The sequence below is a fragment of the Macaca thibetana genome, chromosome 7 (assembly GCF_024542745.1).
Source record: "Macaca thibetana thibetana isolate TM-01 chromosome 7, ASM2454274v1, whole genome shotgun sequence".
NCBI lineage: Eukaryota > Metazoa > Chordata > Mammalia > Primates > Cercopithecidae > Macaca > Macaca thibetana.
In genome coordinates, this window is record NC_065584.1 from 127,741,182 (window position 1) to 127,764,229 (window position 23,048).

Below are 23,048 nucleotides of genomic sequence, written 5' to 3' on the forward strand. Positions count from 1 at the left end.
GGAGGAGGAGGAGGAGGAGGAGGAGGAGGAGGGGAAGGGGTGGGGGGAAGATACAGAGTATAATTTTTTTTTTCTTTTTGAGATGGAGTTTCACTTTTGTTCCCCAGGCTGGAGTGCAATGGTGGGATCTCAGCTCACTGCAAACTCTGCCTCCTGGGTTCAAGTGATTCTCCTGCCTCAGCCTCCCGAGTAGCTGGGATTACAGGTGCCACAAGCACGCCCAGCTAATTTTTGTATTTTTAGTAGAGATGGGGCTTCGCCATGTTGGCTGGGCTGGTCTCAAACTCCTGACCTCAGGTGATCAGCCTGCCTCAGCCTCCCAATGTTCTGGGATAACAGGCGTGAGCCACCACGCTTGGCCCAGAGTATAATAATTTTTAAAGCCAATTTTTAGTTGGGGACAGGAAAAATAATTTGAAAGGTAGGCTGGAAAGACAGAAATGACCAACATCCACATCCCCCTGGGAGGCCTTTCCCAGGCCAGTAGGAAGCCTGCTTGCTGTTCTTCTCCAGTGACACAGCCAGGGACAGGGAAGGACGGCCATGACTAAACATGAGGACCCAGTGCTTGGCAGACAAGCGAGGTTTCACATTCCTGCAAGGGCAACTCAGGTGGCCCTCTCCTGATGGCAGGGAGCCACCTGGAACACAGCATGACAGGGCAGTGACAGGGCAGTGACAGGGCAGTGACAGGGCACCACGGAAATGCCCAACGGCTCCTCACGGGGACGGGTGCAGCTGACACACGGGGCGGAGTGAGGACGTGCAGGCTCCTACCCTTCCTGACCCAAGCAGCTGCGTGCAGGCAGGGCTGGGGGCCACCCCAAGAGGAAAAATAAGCCGGGTGCGGTGGCTCATGCCTGTAATCCCAGCACTTTGAGAGGCGAGGCGGGCAGATCACAAGGTCAGGAGTTTGAAACCAGCCTGGCCAACACAGTGGAACCCCGTCTCTACTAAAAATCCAAAAAAAAAAAAATTAGCTGGGTATGGTGGCAGGCACCTGTAATCCCAGCTACTTGGGAAGCTGAAGCAGGAGAATCGCTTGAACCCGGGAGGCGGAGCTGCCGTGAGCTGAGATCGCACCAGTGCACTCCAGCCTGGGCGACAGTGAGAGACCCTGTCTCAAAAAAAAAAAAAAAAAAAAAAAAAGAGAGAGAGAGAGACAGAGACAGAGAGAGAAAATAGAAGGGGGAAGGAGGACTTGGGGCATACAAAGAAAAAAATACATGAAGGGGGAAGAGGGGGAGGGAGAGCAGGAAGAGGGAGGAAAAGGGAGAAGAGGAGCTAGAGGGAGAGTAGGAGGGGAAGGTAAGGGAAGACGGAAAGGAGTCAAAACTGTCGAGTGGCGGAGCAGGTGAGGCGTGCACGTGCCTGCGGACCTACAGAAAGACGTTCTCCTTTCCTGTGTTTCTGAATGTTCTAAATTATCTATGACGGAGACGTATCCATTTGTAATGCTGACTTTTCAACAACATAATAAAAGGGGAAAAAGGGAATTTGGATGGTGTGTCCAGCCACCAGAGTCCCAGGCTGAAAGCTAGAATGATCTCTTGAGAAATGTTAGCAAAGATTTTCTCTGGGATGGGGGAGCTATTGGTGATTTTTCTTTAGTTTTTTATTTTTATTTTTTCACTTTCCAAATCATCTAGAATGAGCAGGAATAATATTGGTAACCACAGGAGAAAGAAATACAAAAGAGTGACTCTCTCTGTACTTAAAATAACAAAAACAAAAGACAAAGGAGGCTGGGTGCAGTGGCTCATGCCTGTAATCCCAGCACTTTGGGAGGCCAAGGTGGGTGGATTACCTGAGGTCAGGAGGTCGAGACCAGCCTGGCCAACATAGGGAAAAATCGTCTCTACTAAAAATACAAAAAAATTAGCCAAGCATGGTGGCGTGTCTGTAATCCCAGCTACTCGGGAGGCTGAGGCAGGAGAATGGCTTGAACCCGGGAGGTGGAGATTGCAATGAGCCAAGATTGCGCCATTGCACTCCAGCCTGGACAACAGGAGGGAAACTGTCTAAAAAAAAAAAAAAAAAAAAAAAGAGAGAGAGAGAGAGAGAGAGCACACACACACACACACACACACACACAAAGGAAGAGAGGCTGAGAGTTGGGATGATGGGGAAGAACGCCAGATGAGGGTGAGGGAGCGAGAGGCGAAGGCGGGGACAGGAATAGCAGGTGAGGCTGTTGCTAGACAGCAGCCAGCTATGCAGTGCTTCCCAGTCATCCTGTCTGTCAACGAACGTGTGCGGAAAGGTGGCTGCCTGTGCCTCCCAGGATACTCTAGACTGGGGGCAGAGTAGTCCTGCTGGGCAGCTTCTGGCCAGTCGGCACAGGGTTGCTGTTCTCCAGCACATCCAAGCTGCCCTCCCCAGGCCTCCCTCCATCGTCTGCCTGCAGGCTCACTAAGACAGTGTAAATGGAGAGACCTGGGATCCTTAGTTCCAGAGAGGCTGTTTTAGAGGGGATGGTGGTGGGCTTATTTTGTGGTTGAGGCTCTTAAGGGAGGAGAGAAAGGACAGGAGGGGAAGGGAGGGTTCAGCCACAGAGCTGGCAGCCAGGCCAAGAGGATCAGCCAGGAGCAATAAGTGGCTTGAGAATGCTGGTGATAAATAAAGACGTCTTTATTGTCTCTTCCCCAAGCACACGATGTTTCTAACAGAGCTTCATTCACTCCCAGGCAGGCTGGAGAGAGGACAGAGGTGGAGCCAAGATGACATAGTCAGGAGTAGAAAGGAGTCAGGTGGAGCAGGGGTGCCAGGGAGGGCAGCCGGAGGGCGGGGCTCAGGGAGCTCCAGCCGCAGTGACGAAGATGTCCTTGTAGCCTTTGATCTCCTTGACCTCGTTGCTGCTGATGAGAACCTGGAGCTGGCGGGGTCCAGCTTTGGTCGGGTAGAGGTCCAGTTGAATTTGGAGGGTGTGTCCGGCCACCAGAGTCCCAAGGCTGAAAGTCAGAAAGGGCCTGTGAGAGCCTCAAGGAGTCCCTGCTGGCAGGAGGGGTGATCTGGTTCCCCTCTGGGTGGGTGAGAAGCTCCCACTCGCCACCACCACTGAGCTCAGCCTTTCCTGAGGAGGGTGAGGAAGTGGGGGCAGAGAGGCACCGCACAGGAGACTGAGGAGGGTCCCGTGATGCCATGGGGCACCCTTTTCTGAGACCAGCCAGGGGGAGGTAGGCAGAAGCATCACTTACTCCTTTGTTATCTGCCCATTGACGAGGCCGCTTTCCTCCAGCACCATCGTGCAGCTGCTCAGAGCCACCATCAAGGTGTTGGTGAGGGTGACGTGGACTCTCAGTGCCTTGCCCACCTCAGCCCTCTCAGACACCTGTGTGGAGAGAGGTCAGTGATCCCACGGGCAACTGGCCTCGCTTCTGCACTCTGGTTCAGTTATCCCCACCCCCAGGTCCCTGGCCACCACCACGAACTGCGGCTTAGAGCTAACGTGCTACAGTGGGGAGGGAGGAATGTGAGCTGAGAGTACTTGAGATTAACACATATACAGGCCTGTCTTAGGTCACAATACTCCAAGGAGCCACCACCCATCAGCAATTGCCACCAAGCTGAAACCCGTTTCCCTCCCCACCATCTAGTTCAAGATGTCCACAAGATTTCAATGGGAGTGCCAGCTCCAGTGAAGCTACCAGGAAGGCTGTGTTAAAAAGGATCCTGAGGACAAAGGATCCCAATTGATTCCTATCTAACACAGGTGGGGGATAAGGAAGCGGTGTCATGTGTGCCACCCAAGTGCCATCAGTGATGTCATCCTGCCCTTACGCTCATCACCGAGGAAACCATGAGGCCAAGGCCCCATGATGTGTTAATGGCAGAGCCAGGACCTGACGCGGGTGTCCCAGCCCAGGATCTTTCCCCATACTGCTGTGTCTTCACAAACATCAGCAGGGCATGCACTCGAGTTCTTCCAGGTGTGCTCAGTGCTGTGTCATGGGGCAGCACAGCCATGGCCTGTGAGTGGGAGGCAGGCATCCTTCCTACTCATTTCTGGAGCCCCTGTTCCTAGAACAGTGCCAGCCAGATGATGGACATCAGTAAGCACGTGGTGAACTGAAATGAGCTCTGACCACCCAGATCATACTAGGGGCTTGTTCTGGCTGGGCCAGAGACTCAGGGAAAAGGAAGAACACACCTGACTTACCTGGGATCCAAACAAAAATACCAAGTCCCTTGTACCCTCATGAGGGTGTCAAAGTAGAACAGGTTAAAATAACTGGAATCATCTGCGCGTCCCTTACCGATGGGGACCAATTAGCAACCTACCTGGCATTTGCCATGTTTGCCTCAGGTACACGGCAGGGCCCTGGCCGCAGCCCCCGGCTTTTGTCTGCACTTGCAATTCTGCCCGCGGTTTGCCCCAGCACAGAGGCTGCCTGGCGTCAGCCGGCCTGACAGCCTGACAGTGTGCCTGGATGAAAACCCTGGGGTAGGCCAGCGGATATATGGTCTGGAGCTGCCCATTTCTCATTTGGGGTGGGGAGGGGCGTGCCGTTGGAGAAGCCTCCAGGTACAGAGCCAGGTTTAGACTAGGCAGTGGGCAAGTCTTTTCGAGTGGGAGGGGCAGGTGGGGAAACGAGGCTTCAGGGAAGGAACACCCTGGTAGAGGAGATGGGAACGCACCCGCTTCTTCCATTCACCCTTCCTTCGCCCGAAACTCCTTCTTTGTGCAGTGGCCTCACTGGCCCCTCAGGCATCCGAAGTTCACTTTTCATTTGTTTCCCTCTTTGTCACCTCAATCTTGTCAATACTCACCTTTTGTTTTTTGTTTTGTTTTGTTTGAGACAAGGTCTAACTCTGCTGTCCAGGCTGGAGTGCAGTGGCATGATCTCAGCTCACTGCAGGCTTGATTTCCCCGGACTCGCACCTCAGCCTCCCGAGTATCTGGGACTAGAGGCATGCACCACCACACCAGCTAACTTCTGAAAAACTTTTAAGTAGCGACAAGGTCTGGCTATGTTTCCCAGATTGGTCTTGAACTCCTGGGCTCAAGCGATCCTCCCGCCTTGGCCTCCCAAAGCACTGGGATTACAGGCGTGAGCCACCATGCTTAGCCGGTGGTCATCATTTGAATTTGACTTTGTGGAGTCTCTAAATCTGTCTTCTCTACTTCATCTCCTAGTCACTGCCTTTCCTGTCTCTTTGCCTTTGCAAAATGATTTCCTTACTTAAAATGCCTTCACAGCCATCTCATTTCTCTATACAGTTTCCTATGCATCCTCTGAAAAACAGTACCTCCTTTGAGAAGCCTTCACGCCCTTCCCCCCCTTCACTGGTCAGAGCACAAGACCACACCACACTGTGCTGGAGCCATCGGTGTGGGATGAGGTGGGAACAGTGTCTTGTTGGCTGCTGCACCCCGGCCCCTGGATTGGGTGAGTCAGAGAGCCTCAGAGCCCCCACCTACCTCGATAGACAAGTGGGGAGGCTCCAGAGAGAGATCTTTTAGGACCAGCATGGACCTCCCTGTCTCTTCAACCTCGGCGATGCCAGACACACGGATGAGCTTTTCGTCCGTTAGCTTGCTTCTGTAATTGCTGTAGGGCAGGAGGAGTGGCCGCTGTGTCTCTAAGGACATACAAAAGACACCTTGAGTCCAGGACATGGACCAGAAAGAGGGGGGACATGTAGATGTGAGAGAGGAAAAATTAGAATTTTTCACGTGAGAGGTAAAACTGTGTGTGTGAGAGACAGACAGACAGTGTCCCACCACGCACACACTGCCCCCAGGGCTCACTGCTGCGTCTTGCCCGGTGGGGTGGCATCAGAGGTGCAGCAGCTGGCAGCTTCACTGCCCGGAAGGTGTGTGTGTCGGAGGAAGGGGTCTCTGTGATCTGGCTGGGCCCGCCCCACTGTGTTCACGGCCCCACAGCTCCCCTCCCCGGAGGTGCCGTCTTACGCCTGCCTCACACTCACCCTTCCCAAAGTCCAGGTTCACCCGCACCGTGTGCCTCCAGAGGGGCTTCCGGGGGCCACCCCCATGCAGCAGGGCCTGTGCACAGAAGCGCACCAGCAGTCCGATGGGCCCCTGAGGGTGGGTGCTGTCTGGCACCCTCCGGATACGCAGCAGCAGCTGCAGGTCCTGGCCCCACTCCGGTGTCCTGGCCAGGTGAAGCTGCAGCTGCGCTGGCTCATCCCTAAGACCCCCGGACTCCAGGAGATCCAGGAAGGGCGAAGAAGCTCTTTGGGGGCCCAGCATTTTCCGAGAAGCCTTCATGAAGACAGCTCTCTCCTCAGGGGATCCTGCAGAAGGGAGAGGCGGGGGAGACATGCATGGGGAGGGGTGGAGAGGACCGGTGGCTTTCCCGGGGCACCAAGGCACAGGAATAGCAGCACAGGGAGGGTGCGGCTCAGGTGCCACTTGCTGGGTTCAAATCCTTGCTCTGTCACAGTGCTTTAATCTCTCAGTGTTCTGTTCTGTCGTCTGTAACCGGGGGATGATATCTGCTTTCCTTATAAGGGATCCCAAAAACGTCAGGCTAAGTGAGTTGCTAGCTGCAAGCACTCAGCACTGTTCTCTGCCATCACTACGACCACCAAGCATCACTATCATCACCGTCATGAAGCCAGAGGCTTCTCTCCCCAACCAGCATCTCTCCAGCTAAAATATATGCTCAAAACTTATAAAAAAAAAAAAAAAAAAAAAAAGAGGTTCGCTCAGGCACGGTGGCTCACGCCTGTAATCCCAGCAATTTGGGACGCCGAGGTGGGTGGATCACCTGAGGTCAGGAGTTTGAGACCAGCCTGACCAACATGGTGAAACTCGTCTCTACTAAAAATACAAAAATTAGCTGGGCATGGTGATGGGTGCCTGTAATCCCAGCTATTCAGGAGGGTGAGGCAGGAGAATCACTTGAACCCAGGAGGCAGAAGTTGTGGTGAGCCGAGATTTGCCATTGCACTCCAGCCTGGGCAACAAAAGCGAAACTCCATCTTAAAAAGAAAAAAAAAAAAGAGCTTCATCTCTTGCCCATGGGGGCTACTCAACATGGAGGCTTAATGTGTCTGACTGCCGCTGCTACCGCTTGAAACCATCATTACCACAGTTACAACTGTTACTACTTGAGACTGTCATTACCACAGTTACAACTGTTACTACTTGAGACCATCATTACCACAGTTACAGCTGTTACTACTTGAGACCATCATTACAAGACTGAAGGAAGGGATGAACGTAGAAATGGTAAAAAACAAAAGAAACTGTGTTAAAGAAAGGCTAGCCTGGGGAAGAAGAAAAGGAGAGAAGAAAAGAAGAAAAGAGTTCCCTGCTTCTAGTGAGCAAAGGCAGCCGCTGAGCGTCTACCGCCCTTCATATTTATTTGGATAGCAAGAGCAAGGAGGAGGAGGTAACGATTGGTCAGCTGCTTAATTGATCACAGGTTCAGATTGTTACTGACAGGCTTCAATTATGCGTAATCATAAGAAACATTTGTGTGGCCTCCAACAGCTTAACCCACACTTACTCCCATCTGTGGACTTCTCTGGCGCAGTTACTACGTCCCAGAGGCACGGTTCCCAGTGCTTTCTGTGGACACTCATTTAACCCTCTCAACAGCCGTCCAGGGGACTGTTATCAGATGAGGAAATGGAGGCACAGGGGTGGTAAACTGTGTCCAGTCTTACACAGGGCACGGGAGAGCCCTGTTCAGTACTCAGGCAGCCTGACTCCACACACGCGCCCTCCGTGAGGGTGTCCACCCCATCCACAGGCCCAGGGGCCCATCCCCCCAACTCCACCGATCTCCTTGTTACAACCCCTCCTGCCATGGACGTAGGGAGACAGTGGCACCACTCTGGGTGTAGTTAAAATACAGGACATCCAACTACATTTGAATTCCAGATAAACAACAAATGATTTTTAGTACAGTACGTTCCATGCATTATTTGGAACATACTTATACATTAAAAATCATACCCAGTTTGAATTTCAGATAAACAGTGAATACTTTTTAGAATAAGTATGTCCCAAATGCTGTATGTCCCATACTTACACAAATAAAATATTTGTTTACTTGGATCTATCTGGAATTCATATTTAACTGGGCATCCTATATTTTTATTTGCTGGTAACCCTACTTAGGGTCACATGCCTGGGATCCAGGAAGGACCCCTAGGAGTTTGCCATGAGGATAAAGGTGATTAGATGCTGACGGTTTCAACGTGGAGCCACCCCAGCTGGGGAGCATCACAAAGAAGCTTAAACCAGCCCTCTCCCCATTTACCCAGCCCGGCACCTTCTGGGTACTTGTAGGAGCTGGTGATGCTCTGGTGCTGGTCTGACCCCACCATCTTGGTGCTGATCTCCTTCCCGATGGAACTGGTGTTGTGGGCCAGGATTTCCTGGGCCTGGCCATCCCTGAGGAGCCAAATGACTTCATCGGCGTTCACCTCGGCATACACGAAAGGGGTGTCATAGGCCAGGTGGACATCCCCTTCCCTGATGGCCTTCACAGAGGCAGGGCCACAGCAGAACAGCCCTGTGGAGGCAACAGGCTACTGACGTGGGGGCCAGGGGCAGCTGGCTGTGGCTGTGGGAGGTGGAGATGGGACAGGCAGTGGTACCGCTGACTCTCACCCATGGGATATCTTCCAGTTTACCAAGCACTTTTGTTCCCATTAATTCATCTGACCCTCACAGCCACCCTGTGAAGTGGCAATGCTCATCATCAGCTTTTCCACGTTACAGGTAAGGACACAGATGAGGCCCAGTGACCCATCAAGGTGACCCTGCTGTCAACGGTAGAGTTAGATTCCTGATCTGAAGCTGTGTCAGCTGGGACCTCGGGAAGAGGGTGCCGTGGAAAACGCTGCTCCTCCCTGGTCTCCTGCTCCCACAGCCAGTCACCCTAATCTGCCTCCCCACAGAGCCAGAGCCTGTTGCAGTGGTCCTCACTCACCACTGCTGGTCTGCTGGGGAGTGGGGTCCAGAACCTGCCACCCGTTGTATCCTGGTGGGAGATCTTTCCGGATCATCCAGCACTCATTCCAGACATGGAAGTTCCTGCAGGAGGGAGTAAGGAGAAAAGGACTCACGTTAGCTGAGGTTTTGCCAGATACCAGGCACTATACGGAGTGATTTATATCATTGTTTCTTTTTCTTACTTTTTGTTAGGAAGTAATTTCATACTAAAAGTCACAAGAATAGTACAGGCCGGGCGCGGTGGCTCACGCCTGTAATCCCAGCACTTTGGGAGGCCGAGGAGGGTGGATCACGAGGTCAGGAGATCGAGACCATCCTGGCTAACATGGTGAAACCCCATCTCTACTAAAAATACAAAAAATTAGCCGGGCATGGTGGTGGGCACCTGTAGTACCAGCTACTCAGGAGGCTGAGACAGAAGAATGGCGTGAACCCAGGAGGCGGAGCTTGCAGTGAGCTGAGATCACGCCACTGCACTCCAGCCTGGGTGACAGCGCGAGACTCTGTCTCAAAAAAACAAAAACAAAAAGAATAGTACAAAGAACGCCCATCTACCCAAGTCATCTGTTGTTAACATTTTGCCCCATTTGCTTTCTTTCAGTGTGGACATGAATAGATATCTACACATATACACTTCAGTGTGTATTTCCTAAGAATAGGGATCGTATAGTTTATCAACCCTAGCACACTGGATATTGATATGATGCCTTTATCTAATTTACTGTCTATATTTTAATGTTGTCAGTTGCTCTAACGATGTTGTTTAGAGCCTTCTTCTCCCACGCGGTACGCAGTGCCATCTGTGGTCACACACTGCATTCAGCTACGCAGCGTGTTGTCTGCTTCGACCTTGGAACAGTTCCTCCACCTTTCTTTCTTTTGTTACATTGGGATTTGAAAAGAGTCTCTCTCTCTCTCTCTCGTCAAATCATCTCTCTCTCTCTCAAGCCTCTCCCTCTCTCACAAGGTCAGTCGAACCATTTAAGGTGTACAAAAATACAAAAAACTAGTAGTTTTGTTTCATGGAGATATCGCCCGGGAGGCGGTGAAGTCTGGGCTTTTAATGGAAACAGTCTTTATGTTATTTATCTATTTTTTAAAACCAGAGTAGCGCCCATTTTGGGCTTGCCTGATGTTTTCTCATTATTAGACTCAAGATACGCATTCAAAGACAGAACTGTACCTAAGTTACATATCCTCAGATACACCACTGCTTCCTGAATCAGAGCCGATTCAGACCTCTAGGAGTCTATCTGTGGATTCCAGGCTGAAAAGCCCTCCTTACCAGCATTGATCTCATCTCACCCTAGCAACCCTGTGAAGTAGACGTTATCTTCATTTTACAGACAAGAAAATCGAAGCTCAGAGAGGGAGGGGGCTCCTAGGACAGCAGGTAGTTCTCACACAACTCAGAGTCCTACCTGGAGGCCAGCTGCGGTGGCTCAGGCCTGTAACCCCAGCACTTTGGGAGGCCAAGGCGAGTGGATCACCTGAGGTCAAGAGTTCGAGGCCAACATGGCGAAACCCCATCTCTACTAAAAATACAAAAATTAGCCGGGCATCGTGGTACATGTCTGTAGTCCCATCTACTCCTGCCTCCTGAGGCAGGAGAATCACTTGAACCCAGGAGGTGGAGGTTACAGTGAGCTGAGGTCGCACCATTGCACTCCAGCCTGGGCAACAGAGTGAGACTCCATCTCAAAAAAAAAAAAAAAAAAAAAAAAAATAGAGTCTTATCTGGAAACTGGCTAGAAAAGGAAAAACAGGAAACCAGTTTTGAGGGTAGAGCTGAGAAGAACAAAGGAACCAGGAAAAGAAACCAGAGAGACACAAGTAAAGGGATGCACAGAGATACACACACACACACACACACGCACACATGTACGCAGACAGGGAGTGGGGTGGGGAGAGGAAGAAGTCAAGAGAGACAAGAAGAGGTCTACAGAAGCAGTCAGTCCAAGTTCTGTCTGACTTCTGGGAAAACAGAATGGTACAAACAGAGACTCAGAGAAGGAAGAAGAAGATGAATAAAGACTTTTGAGGTCAGTGTTCAGAAGATGCCCAGCTAGTCATGTGGTTGAGGCCTCAGAATGTTATCCCATTGTTTTCTATCTCCGAAATGAGTTAAATGTGATGACCTAATTAGCCAGAACAGCCTCCTGGGTTGGGGAATTCTTCTCTTCTTCTCTGAGCATTAGCAGCAATGTTCAGGGCAATCTTGCAACATTGCCTCAAGAGCCAGGGAGAACCAGGTCAAAGTTTTCCTGCCCTCCCTGGGACAGAGCAGAGAGCGGTTCAAGACAGTGCCTCTCACCATATTTTGTCTCGTTTCTGAGTTGACAGCATCTCTGCATTTCGGTCATAGTACGTATCGATGGTCAAGTTCCTATCCACGTTGTGCGCGGAACGGAAATTGGAAACAACACGGGTTGGAACACCTAAGCATCTCATTACTAAAGAGAAAAATAAAGTATAGAGAATCGCTCAGTTCATTTCAGGCAAAATTATTGGTTTTCCATGCATAATTTGTAACTTTCAAGCTGGAGGAGAGAAAGCCAAGACACTTAGGGAACCACACCAGTAACTCCTTTATTCCCAGAGCCCCACACCCAGTCCCTGAGCCCTGCTGCCCTATCGGTGGTCAACATCCCACAAGGAGAAAGGAATCATTTGAGGATCACTTAAAACAACAGTTAACAATAATCCAATTTATCATTCAGGAGTCTTTCCACTCAGCAACTTTCCAAGTTAAAAACAGAGGGCCAGGTGCGGTGGCTCACACCTGTCATCTCAGCACTTTGGGAGGCAGAGGCGGATCACGAGGTCAGGGGTTTGAGACCAGCCTGGCCAGCCTGGCCAACATGGTGAAAACCCATCTCTACTAAAAATACAAAAAAAATTAGCTGGGTGTGGTGGCACATGCCTGTAGTCCCGGCTACTCAGGAGGCTGAAAATTTAGTTCTGACAATTTTTTTTAACTTTTATTTTAGGTTTGAGGGTACACGTGAAGGTTTGTTACATAGGTAAACACGTCTCAAGGGATTGTTGTCCAGATTATTTTATCGCCCTCCTCCCACCCTAGTTCTGAAATTTGGGATCTGGAATTCTACTTAAAGACAAGAGGTAGGGGGAGGTATGAAAGAAATTAGAGAATGGATAGAGGGACAAGATAGACTTCTAGAGACCATGGAAACCGTCAGCAGAGACAAACGGAAACCACAGAATCAGAAACCGTCTTTAATAAGGTAGCAGCTCCCTCTTGTGGCTTCTCGTGATACTGCTACAAAGGCTTTTAAAAGCTGAGTTATGATTTTGCAAATCTAGTCACACAGTGTAGACATTACCCCCAAAACACACACACACACACACACAACACACACACACACACACACACACACACACACACACACACACACACCCCCTGCCTGCCCAGAGCCAGATGAAGTCAAGCCAAGAGCCAGCAAGAGCCAGGTGTGACCTTGAAGGGACGTGGGTCCTGATATCTGCCAGCACGGCGAGGAGTTCAGAGAGGTTTATCCCACTCCTCTCCCTCCCAGGAGGGGCAGGCAGTGCCTACTGAGGCTGCCAGGAGGATTACACAGCTTCGAAAAGTAAAAGGACTAATGAGAGCGACCAATCCTTTTGTTTTGGTTCACTGAAGAGCCCCCAAGAGGGCCGCCTGTCTACCGTCACCTGCCCACTCACAGCACAGCTCCTGGCTTGTCACAGATCCTTAGCAGGTGTGGGAGCTACACCCGGGCTGGAAGCGGCCAGAGGAAGCTTGGCAGGGGCAGCTCCCCCAGTGTGCAGTGGCCCCATAACTCAAGGGCCTGGGAGTGGGGAGAGGCTTGGAAATGGAGCACGGTGGTGGACCTTGTCCTTCTCCTGCCCATCCCAGGCCTCCTCCACAACACCTACCTAGCCACAGCCTGGGGACGTCCCAGCCCACGGAACAACCGAGAATACTGAGTGCCAGAGTAGCCCTAGCCTCATTTCACACCTGAGCAAAGTGAGGTCACCGGATTTCACACCTCAGCAAAGTGAGGTCACTGGATTCAAACACTCAGATTTAAACCTCCTCTGTGTCTGCAGCACCTGCATATAACTGCCAGCCTCTGCTACCCCTCTCCAAAAAGCTTGTGCCCTTGTCTTTGGCTCCTGTCTCTGTCCTCCCCATTCTCTGCTTCTCCTTTCTCCAACTCAGAGTCACCCTGTTAGTTCAGCAAACGTTTATCAAGCTCCATCATGTAGCAGGACAGGCCTGTGTAAGGTATTCTGGCCTTGCAAGGGTGAGACAAGTACTCTCCATCTTTCTCTCATCTTCACAGATGATCTGCTCAACGACTTTGCACTGAATTGTAAATAACTGATACTGCATAAAACACTGATGTTCTTTAAGGGTAGTCAGCAAAGCGGTAAGTCTATAATGATAACTGCTCAAGGATCTCTCAGTGAAGCATTTGGGAGCTGCTAGCTCTGCCTATGGGTGAGGTCAGCTATCTCACACCATCTACTTCCACTTGCCCCTCCGTGCCAGGCTCATCTCGAGCTGAGATGCCTGAGCTGGTGGCAGAAAGAAGCCATTGGGTTTCTGTTTCGGGACCACAAGCTGTCTATCCAGACGACAGTTATAATAGTCTGACCCATCAAGGATACTGTGACGTGATTGCCACAGGTCAACCCCCCTCTCACATAAATGCACAGGATCCCTTGAGACTGTATGGTGTGCTGGCTCAGGGCCTGGGTGCCCACCACCCCCAGCTGTGGGGCCATGGGCAAGCTACGGAACCTTTATGAGTCACAGTTAACTTCTCTGAAAATGAAGTTAATCACACCCCTAAGTGACTGATCTTTCGCTCACCGGTGCACATAACAGATGCGAAGACCCAGCACTGTCCGTACTTCACAGGCTGCCCGCCCCTGGCTGACCACTGCCGTAGGATGGCCACACTGCCGTTCCACTCCAGAGGACTGACCCCTTCGGAGTAGTCCTCGCTCCAGTTCCCCTGCAGCACGCCGTTGTCATCGTTGCTGTTGATCTGCAGAGGACAGATGGGTAAATTTCCACAGCTCCTGGGGAAGCTCAGACTGTCCTCAGATGGCGGGAAGCATCCATCCTTACCATGGCACTCATCACCCTGCACACGTACACCACGTCGTTCCGCTGGGAACAGTCTTTGGCCGGGTTCTTTAAGTAATGCAGGCTCTTGTTCAGGATCTCAAAGCAGATGTCTATGATGTCCTCTTCAAACTTCCCAGTGATTTTAAGGGAGAAAAAAGAGGAGCAAATGTCTAGACTTCTGAAACTTTAAGTCACTAACAGACTTTTGGGGATGGCAGGTGTATGGGGATGTGGGGACGGGGGAGGGCGCTAAATATAAGACAAGGTCCTGCCTTTGAATAACTTATAAATCAAATTGGGAATGTATGAGGTTTGAAATTCTGAAAAACTAAACTGTGTGGCTCTGATGAAAAACGGAAACAGAATTCAGAGAGTGAGAGATCCCCGTTGGCTGAATAGATGAGAGAAGGCTTTGGTGCCAATGGGCTTTGACAGATTGGGTGGACAGGAAGAGGAGAGTGGGCACATTTACCTGAGGTCTTTGAGCATGGTGGGTACCAAGGATTTACACAGACTCCTGTCTGGAGGACTTGAAGGAGCAGGGAAGGGATCAGAGCAGAAAAAGTCTAGAGATCAATGTAGGGCCAGGCATGGCAGTCTTGAAATCAGGTAGAGGAGCTCAGAGCAGACACTGCGGCCCTGGAGGAGCCAGAGTGGGCTCATGGTAGACGCGCACAATGTTTGCCACAACCCTTTGGCTGCCAAATGCACAGGTATTTGTCTCAGTTTCAAAGAGGGTCACAGGTCGCCACGGTTGGAGAATGGGAAAAACGTGCTCTCCCTCAGCAAGGCTTCCCCCACCTCTTCCCTTTTGGAGTTTGTGGGCAGGACTGAGGTGGCAGTGGGAGGGAGAGAGAAACCACGCCTGCAGGGGTTGAGAGTGGAGACGTTGCCCAGAGCCAAGGTCCACCTCTGTACACTGACTGGATATTGGATGTTATTAAAGAATTACTGTTCTTTTTTTTTTTTTCCAGTTACAATCATGTATTCTGATTAAGTTTTACAGAAAGCTTTTACACGACTATATTCTGAAGTATTATTGGATTAAATATGCTGAAGTGTTACTGGATTAAGTGATATGGTATCTGTAATTTGCTTTAAAAAAAAGAAAAAATTGGCCGGGAGCTGTGGCTGTAATCCCAGTACTTCGGGAGGCTGAGGCGGGTGGATCACCCGAGGTCAGAAGGTCGAGACCAGCCTGGCCAACATGGTGAACCCCGTCCCTACTAAAAATGCAAAAATTAGCTGGGCATTATGGCTCACACCTGTAGTCCTAGCTACTCAGGAGGCTGAGGCGGGAGAATCGCTTGAACCCAGATAGTGGAGGTTGTAGTGAGCCAAGATCATGCCACTGCACTCCAGCCTGGGCAACAGAGCGAGACTCCACCTCAAAAAAAAAAAAAAATCTAGTGGTAGAGTGGGGAGCGAGGGTGGAGGCAGAGGAGTACAGACCAAAGAAAGACAAGCTTTTTCTGTAAAAAAACAAATAGTAAATATTTTAGCCTTTGCAGGCCATAAGGTCTCTGTTTTAATAACTCAGATCTGCCAATGCAGCATGCAAGCAGCCACAGACTACATCTAAATGAATAAACATGGCTATGTTGCAATAAAATGCTATTTGTGAACACTGAAATTTGAACTTCATATAATGTTCACATCACAAAAGATTATTCTTTTAAAATTCCTTTTCAACAATTAAAAAATATGAAAACTATTCTCAGCTCGTGGGTTAAACAGGCAGTAGGCCACATTTGGTCTGTGGGCTGTAGTTTACAAACCCCCAGTGTTGATCAAACAGACTCATGATACATCGATCACTACTGAAGCCGAGAGGTGGGTGCAGGCAGATTCATTGTAGTAGCCTGTCTACTTTGATTATGTTTCAAGGTTTTCATAATAAAATGTTAAAAGCTAAAAAGGAAAGACATCCACCCCTTCCTTGCCCCTCTCACTGGATGTGAAGTTGGCCCAGCCCCTCACACCCTCACCTGTATTAGTGGCCCTCCATGAGGGCGGTGTAATGTAACAGCCTTACATAATAGGGCTGTGTAAGGACCAGCCTTAAGGAGCCCACCCCAGGCCCACATTGGGTGACAGTGTTACCTGCCCATAGTTCCAGGGCCAGGAGGTGATGAATCTTTCATGACCCTTGTAAACAAAGCCATAATCCTGCATGACATACTCCTGCAGCAGTATTTCACTTGGCAGGTAGACGTCGTCCTCTGGGCAGTTAAGAGTAGTGGAGGGGGCAAAACCCCAAACCGAAAAACAGAATAATAAAATTTAAAAACAGTAATGACAACGTGTTTCTGGAAAACAGGAGGAGCAGTTGATGGGTTGTTAGCAACAGAAATTAAGACTGGACCCCCTTAAAGGTCTACTATATGCTTTTCTAGAAGCCAGAAATACAATGTGTACTTTAAAAAACAACGATCTTTTCTTGATTGTAAAAGTGACGGATTGTAGGGTTGGTTTCTTGTAGAGATTCAGAAAATCCAGACGGATGGAAAGAAGACAATGGAAACTGCTCATTCCCACTACTCAGAGACACCCACCATTATGTTCCCACTACTCAGAGACACCCGCCATTATGTTCCCATTACTCAGAGACACCCGCCATTATGTTTTGGTGTGCTCTAGCCACTCTCTCTTTCTGTGCCTGCATACTTAATACAATTAGGACCGTATTAGGAAATGTTCCAGTGTTTTCACTTAACATCACACCATGAATACTTTCCTCATGCCATTAGAAATTCTTTGTAAGGATGATTTTTGTGAGAGCACATGGTACTACATTGCATAGCTATGTGGCGATTTATTTTCTGGGCTTTTTCCAAAGAACCTCGCAGGGCCTTCCCAATGGATCAGGTTAGCATTACAAGCTGTGAGCACATCCTACCTGGACTCCAAGGGTTAAAAAGTAGGATGAAAGTTCCCAGCGGGTAAGTCACACTGTGACCTTGGCCCTGAGAGATCTCTATCTTCAGAATGTAATGGCCAATAACTGCATTGGCTGGTGTGAAAAGGGAAACGTGGAGAGAGTTGGAGTCAATGGTGAAATCGGAAGCGCTCCAGACATTCCCGGGCCGGACCCGGGTGAGGAAGAATGTGGCTCGGGTCCCCAGCAGCTCTGAGGGCTTGGGTCCTGTGTGGGAGAGAATGACCCCAAAGTGAGGCTCCAAAAACCTGTGTGGTATGTGATTCGGGGGGGTTGGAAGGACCCTTACCTTCTCCTACCACTTGCTAATGCTTTTGGCTTTTACTGCCCCTGAGTGTCCTCAGGCAAACCATTTAAGATCCCCAGGCCTCTGTTTTTTATTTTGTTTTGTTTTGTTTTTTTTGTTTTTTGAGACGGAGTCTCGCTCTGTCGCCCAGGCTGGAGTGCAGTGGCGCTATCTCAGCTCCCTGCAAGCTCTACCTCCCGGGTTCACGCCATTCTCCTGCCTCAGCCTCCCGAGTAGCTGGGACTACAGGCGCCCGCCACCTCGCCCGGCTAGTTTTTTGTATTTTTAGTAGAGACGGGGTTTCACCGTGTTAGCCAGGATGGTCTCGATCTCCTGACCTCGTGATCCGCCCGTCTCGGCCTCCCAAAGTGCTGGGATTACAGGCTTGAGCCACCGCGCCCGGCCAGGCCTCCGTTTTAAAAATAATAGTACCACCTGAAAGTCTTGTCCTGGGGATTACATGAGCTGATGTGTGTAAAGTTTTAGCACAATGCTTGTTGTGTATCTACAGGTTGGTTGTGCACTGCCACAACCTCAGTTTGCGGAGTTGACTAAATCTCTTCTCAACGGCACTAACAGGATCCTGAGCGTGAGGGGCCTGGGGCTCCCAGGACAAGAGAGTGGCGGGCGGCTCAGGTGGGAAAGGCAGGGGCCCTGCAGGCAGACTCTGTTAATGCCCTCATTTTGAGGGAACCTGCGGGGCCCTGGGGCAGGGCAAACTCACCAGTCTCAGCCACAAAGGTGATGTGGTCGCTCTGGGACTGGAAGGGTCGGCTGAAGCTCAGCCGGAGGTAGAAGAGCTGGCCGCGGCGCACAGTGAGCCGCTTGACGCCCATCTCCTGCGTGTGGTGCTCCCGGTTGTTCCTGGAGCTCTGCAGGTCGACAGACTCAAGCTGCAAGGTTGCCACTAGGGGAGAGGAGGGGACAGGTCACGCCCACCTGCAACCGCCTGGGCTCAGGCGTCCCTTGTGGCTTCTCAGTCATTTCTGGGAGGTGCGGGGAGTGCGGGGGTGGGGGTGGGGTGGGGCGGGGCGGGGGGAAGTGTTGATCCTGGTGAGTTCCACGTCTGGACCTGGAGCCACAATGATCAAGGATTGGGGTCCCCAAACGGAAACCATTCCAGATAACCGAAACTTAACCCCTGAAGTGCTGCTGCATGCTCTTAACTATTTGTTGACAATCTTTCTAAAAGTCCCTCTATTATCCTACTGATACAAGAATAAACATACTAGGATTTTGTATGAACTAAGTCAGTGAGCTGACTGGAGGCTGGGACTTCAGTTGTAGGGCAAGTCCCTGCTTTGGGATTCTGGAGACTCTCTGGGTCATTTGTAACTTACGTCTGACTTCTCAGCCATTTTTAGGTCTATGAGGAGGGCACTGCCTGCTTCCTGTGTGTGCGCACCTGGTATATGGTTGTGAAACTCTCATTGCATAGTGGGCAGTGGGCAGGCTCTAGGACTGACACAGCTTCAGGTCTATCACCTGGGCTGTGAGACCTCAAGCAAGTCACTTAATGTCCCTAGACATCGGTGTCCTCATCTGAAAAATGGAGACAATTATATTCCTACCTTATAGGTCATGTGGGCGTCAAGTGAGGATGCCTATAGAAGGACCTTGGCATTGTGCCAGGTACAGCGTGAGCAGTCATTATTAGTTACTCTTACTGTTAGGAATCATGCGTTCTTGGATTGCATTTCTTTTGCGACCTTTGCTGGCAATGTTTAGATTGCATTTACTGTCGACAAAAGTTCATTAGGTCTTTCCTCTAGTAGTACATCAGTTTACCTCAGTGGTTCTCAACAGGGGAAATTCTGTGCCCTGGAGGACATTTGGCAATGTCTGAAGACATTTTTTACTGGGAAAAGAGGCTGCTAAGCAGCATCCTAAAGGAAAAACTCATGTTTGTTCCCAGCCAGTTTTCGTGCATTTTGAACTTCCGCAGAGGTTCTTAATGTTTTTGCATCTTTCCTACCCATCTGGATCCCCCCCCTTTTTTTTTTTTTTTTTTTGAGACAGGGTCTCACTCTGCATCCCAGGCTGGAGTGCAATGGCATGCTTCTGGCTCACTGCAGCCTCAGCCTTCATTCTGGGCTCAAGTGATCCTCCCATCTCAGCTTCCCAAGTAGGTTGGACCACACTTGTGCGCTACCATGCGTCACAATATATTTTTTTTATATTTTGTAGAGACGGCATCTCCCTATGTTGCCCAGGTGGATAGATTCTGATTTTTTGACCCAAATATTTTACTTTTCCATCTCTAGACTGGCTAAACTATCTTCCAGTCTTCATCTAAGTAATCAGTAATAAGATGTTTCTAAGTATTAGAGCCTAAGTTCGAGGCCAGTGGTGTATCATCAGCTCTTTCCTCCATGTTAACACTGAGCCATTAAGAAATACTCTTTGGGGCCAGGCACTGTGGCTCAACTGTAATCCCAGCACTTTGGGAGGCCGAGGTGGGTGAATCACTTGAGGTCAGGAGTTCGAGACCAGCCTGGCCAACATGGTGAAACCCCGCGTCTACTAAAACACAAAAATTAGCCAGGCCTGGTGGTGAGCGCCTGTAATCCCAGCTTCTTGGGAGGCTGAGACGGGAGAATTGCTTGAGCCCAGGAGGTAGAGGTTGCAGTGAGCCAAGATCGCGCCATTGCACTCCAGCCTGGGTGACAGAGCGAGACTCTGTCTCAAAAAAATAATAATAATAATTTTTGGGCATAGTTATTCAACTGCTTTAACCAAATCTAATCTTTGAATAAAGATGAAGTCAATGTTTTTAAATTTCCTTCACAATCTAAAATCAAATCCAGTTTTCATCTTTTCCATAAATGTGCCAAATGTCTGGCTACAAACAGAATATGCACAATGATCCCTTGATCCGTCTCTTAACAACAATCTTTGTAAGGTAGATTCAACAAAGGTGAATTACTGGATGAATTGGTACAAAGTTGTTAAGCCTTTTGATGTTTTGGGGCACTTAAATAGATATGTTATTGGAACCAGAAAATTCAGAGAAAGATCTAAGACAGATCCCTTTTGGTCATTCAACAGCAGTTTTTAAACTTCAGGTCCAACTCATTTAGTAGTTTGTGAAATCAATTTAGAGAGAGGAGCCAGTAATAAGAAAAATGGAATGGAATAGAAAACATACAATGCGTCACACATAGGAAGAACAAGGACAATTTTATGTGTAGCTGGGTCATGATATAAATCATGGATCATAGTTAAAAGTCAGAAAGCAGCCGGGCGCGGTGGCTCATGCCTGTAATCCCAGCACTTTGGGAGGCAGAGGCAGGCGGATCAAGAGGTCAGGAGATCGAGACCATCTTGGCTAACACGGTGAAACCCCGTCTCTACTAAAAATATAAAAAATTAGCCAGGCGAGGTGGCGGCGCCTGTAATCCCAGCTACTCGGGAAGCTGAGGCAGGAGAATGGCGTGAACCCGGGAGGCAGTGGTTGTAGTGAGCCGAGATCGCGCCACTGCACCCCAGCCTGGGCGACAGAGCGAGACTCTGTCACACACACACACACACACAAAGTCAGAAAGCAGCTGGCCTCAATCTGGTTGGAAACTGGTTGCCTCTTATTTGCTCCTAAGGGGCCTAAAGTTTTCATAGCAGGACCACTGAGCCTTCACAGAAAGCCTCTCCTTCCCATACACAGCTCCCACCCTGAATGATCGTAGATCCAAAAGAGACAGGAACACACAGGAGGAAACAGGACTCAGGGTAGCCTTTTCCTGGCTGCTGTTTGTAGCTCAAAGCATAGTTCCTAGGGACAGCCAACTCAATTTTCCCCTGAGCCAGGTTTATCTTAGTTTGGGAAAGAAAGGAGAGGAGGAGGAAGGAAGATGTCTTCTCCAGAGGCCCAAGGTTGCAGTGGCATGGAGAAAGCTCATTCTCCATTGGACACTCAGGTTTTCTTTTTTGTTGCACTCCACTGAAGTGCTTCTCATGTCAAAGAGACAATGACTTAAGAAAACAAAAGGAAGGCTTTCAAAAGCAGGAAAAGAAAGCCAAGAGGATCAGGAAGAGTCTCAACAAAGCAGGAAATCAAGCAGAAGCAGTTAGTCAGCACCCACAAGGTCTTCTTGACTTGGCCACAATCCCACTGGAGTTAATGACATGTGGAGTAAGAGGAGAGTTAAGCCCCAGCCACAAGACTCCTGGTACTTATTTGACTAATACAAAGACAAGGGTATAAAAGGATCAAAATTTATCCTAATGTATTATCAGCCTTTTAAGAAAAAGGAGACAGGCCGGGCGCAGTGGCTCACAGCTGTAATCCCAGCACTTTGGGAGGCCGAGGCGGGTGGATCACAACGTCAAGAGATCAAGACTAGGCCGGGCGCGGTGGCTCAAGCCTGTAATCCCAGCACTTTGGGAGGCCGAGACGGGCGGATCACGAGGTCAGGAGATCGAGACCATCCTGGCTGACACGGTGAAACCCCGTCTCTACTAAAAAATACAAGAAACTAGCCGGGCGAGGTGGCGGGCGCCTGTAGTCCCAGCTACTCGGGAGGCTGAGGCAGGAGAATGGCGTAAACCCTGGAGGCGGAGCTTGCAGTGAGCCGAGATCTGGCCACTGCACTCCAGCCTGGGCGGCAGAGCGAGACTCCGTCTCAAAAAAAAAAAAAAAAAAAAAAAAAAAGAGATCAAGACCATCCTGGCCAACATGGTGAAACCTCATCTCTACTGAAAATACAAAAATTAGCTGGGCATGGTGGCAGGTGCCTGTAGTCCCAGCTACTTGGGAGGCTGAGGCAGAAAAATTGCTTGAACCTGGGAGGCAGAGGTTGCAGTGAGCCAAGATGGGGCCACTGCACTCCAGCCTGATGACAAAGCAAGATTCCATCATAAATAAATAAATAAATATAAAAGAAAACCTTAAAACATAAATGCCTTTGACCCATGAACTTCTCGTCTAGGATTTTTTAAATTAAAAAATAATAATTTGTGTAGAAAAATTAAGCATAAAAATGTTCAGTGCAACCCACATATCTTACAGTAGGAGCTGGCTACATACACTTGATTCCTCTCATTTGATGATTCCAACTGGATTCCAACAAAGAGGGCACCAACAGCAGCCAAAAAAATGAGCAAAGATTAGAGAGAGGTAATTCACAAGACATTAGAAAGGAAGATTTCTTTAAAAGACTAAAAATTAGTATGTACAGATTATGTTTAGGTGGTGAAATGATGGAAATTTTCTTTAGGTTTTTTGGCGTTTCCCAAGCTTTTACTTTGAACAGGTATTCCTTTTGTGTTGAGGGGAAAGTGCTACTTTGATTAAAGGCAGGCTTTCGAGCAGGAGTGGCAGGATCAAAGCTGTACTTTAGGATTAATTCAACTGTGGCATTTAGCCCAGACCAAAGGGGAAGAAGACAAGGGTGGGAAGGGCAGCGAGAACCCTATCACAACGATCTAAGCCAAAGGCTCATGAGGACCTAAACACAGGTGTCGGTAAGAGGAAAAGAAGGATCACCATATGTGTGCAAAGGGCTGGCATCCCTGGGCATATGGCAGGCTAATAAATACTTATTGAAATATTTTGAATTGCAGGGCTTCCTAAGGCCCCAGCTAGGGTGGATGAAGAACGGGGTCAGTTAAAGGAATCAACTGCCAACAAAGTCCCAGGTAGTCAGGTTAGTGGTGAGGCTGGAACGCTCTAGGTGGAGACAACAAAGGACAAATTCTATCCTGTGCAGCTGGCACAGAGCTGGCACCTGCCACAAAGCGCCAGGCGGACTCAGCTCCTTCCGTTCTTCTG

The 23,048-nt window shown here is 49.6% G+C and overlaps 1 protein-coding gene across 1 annotated transcript in view; it reads right to left on the minus strand.

Moving 5' to 3' along the window:
* Nucleotides 1–2,613: 2,613 nt before the first annotated feature.
* Nucleotides 2,614–23,048, minus strand: part of TGM7 (transglutaminase 7) — a 30,381-nt gene continuing 9,946 nt past the window's right edge. Inside the window, exons 2-13 of the mRNA XM_050798179.1 lie at nucleotides 18,006–18,188; nucleotides 16,957–17,202; nucleotides 16,161–16,279; nucleotides 14,058–14,186; nucleotides 13,797–13,974; nucleotides 11,250–11,388; nucleotides 8,913–9,016; nucleotides 8,250–8,492; nucleotides 5,932–6,258; nucleotides 5,423–5,583; nucleotides 3,198–3,331; nucleotides 2,614–2,951 (exon numbers count right to left, since the gene is read on the minus strand). Coding sequence (XP_050654136.1) covers nucleotides 2,792–2,951; nucleotides 3,198–3,331; nucleotides 5,423–5,583; nucleotides 5,932–6,258; nucleotides 8,250–8,492; nucleotides 8,913–9,016; nucleotides 11,250–11,388; nucleotides 13,797–13,974; nucleotides 14,058–14,186; nucleotides 16,161–16,279; nucleotides 16,957–17,202; nucleotides 18,006–18,188 — 2,123 coding nt within the window. The 3' untranslated portion in view covers nucleotides 2,614–2,791. The remainder of the gene's footprint in view (nucleotides 2,952–3,197; nucleotides 3,332–5,422; nucleotides 5,584–5,931; nucleotides 6,259–8,249; nucleotides 8,493–8,912; nucleotides 9,017–11,249; nucleotides 11,389–13,796; nucleotides 13,975–14,057; nucleotides 14,187–16,160; nucleotides 16,280–16,956; nucleotides 17,203–18,005; nucleotides 18,189–23,048) is intronic.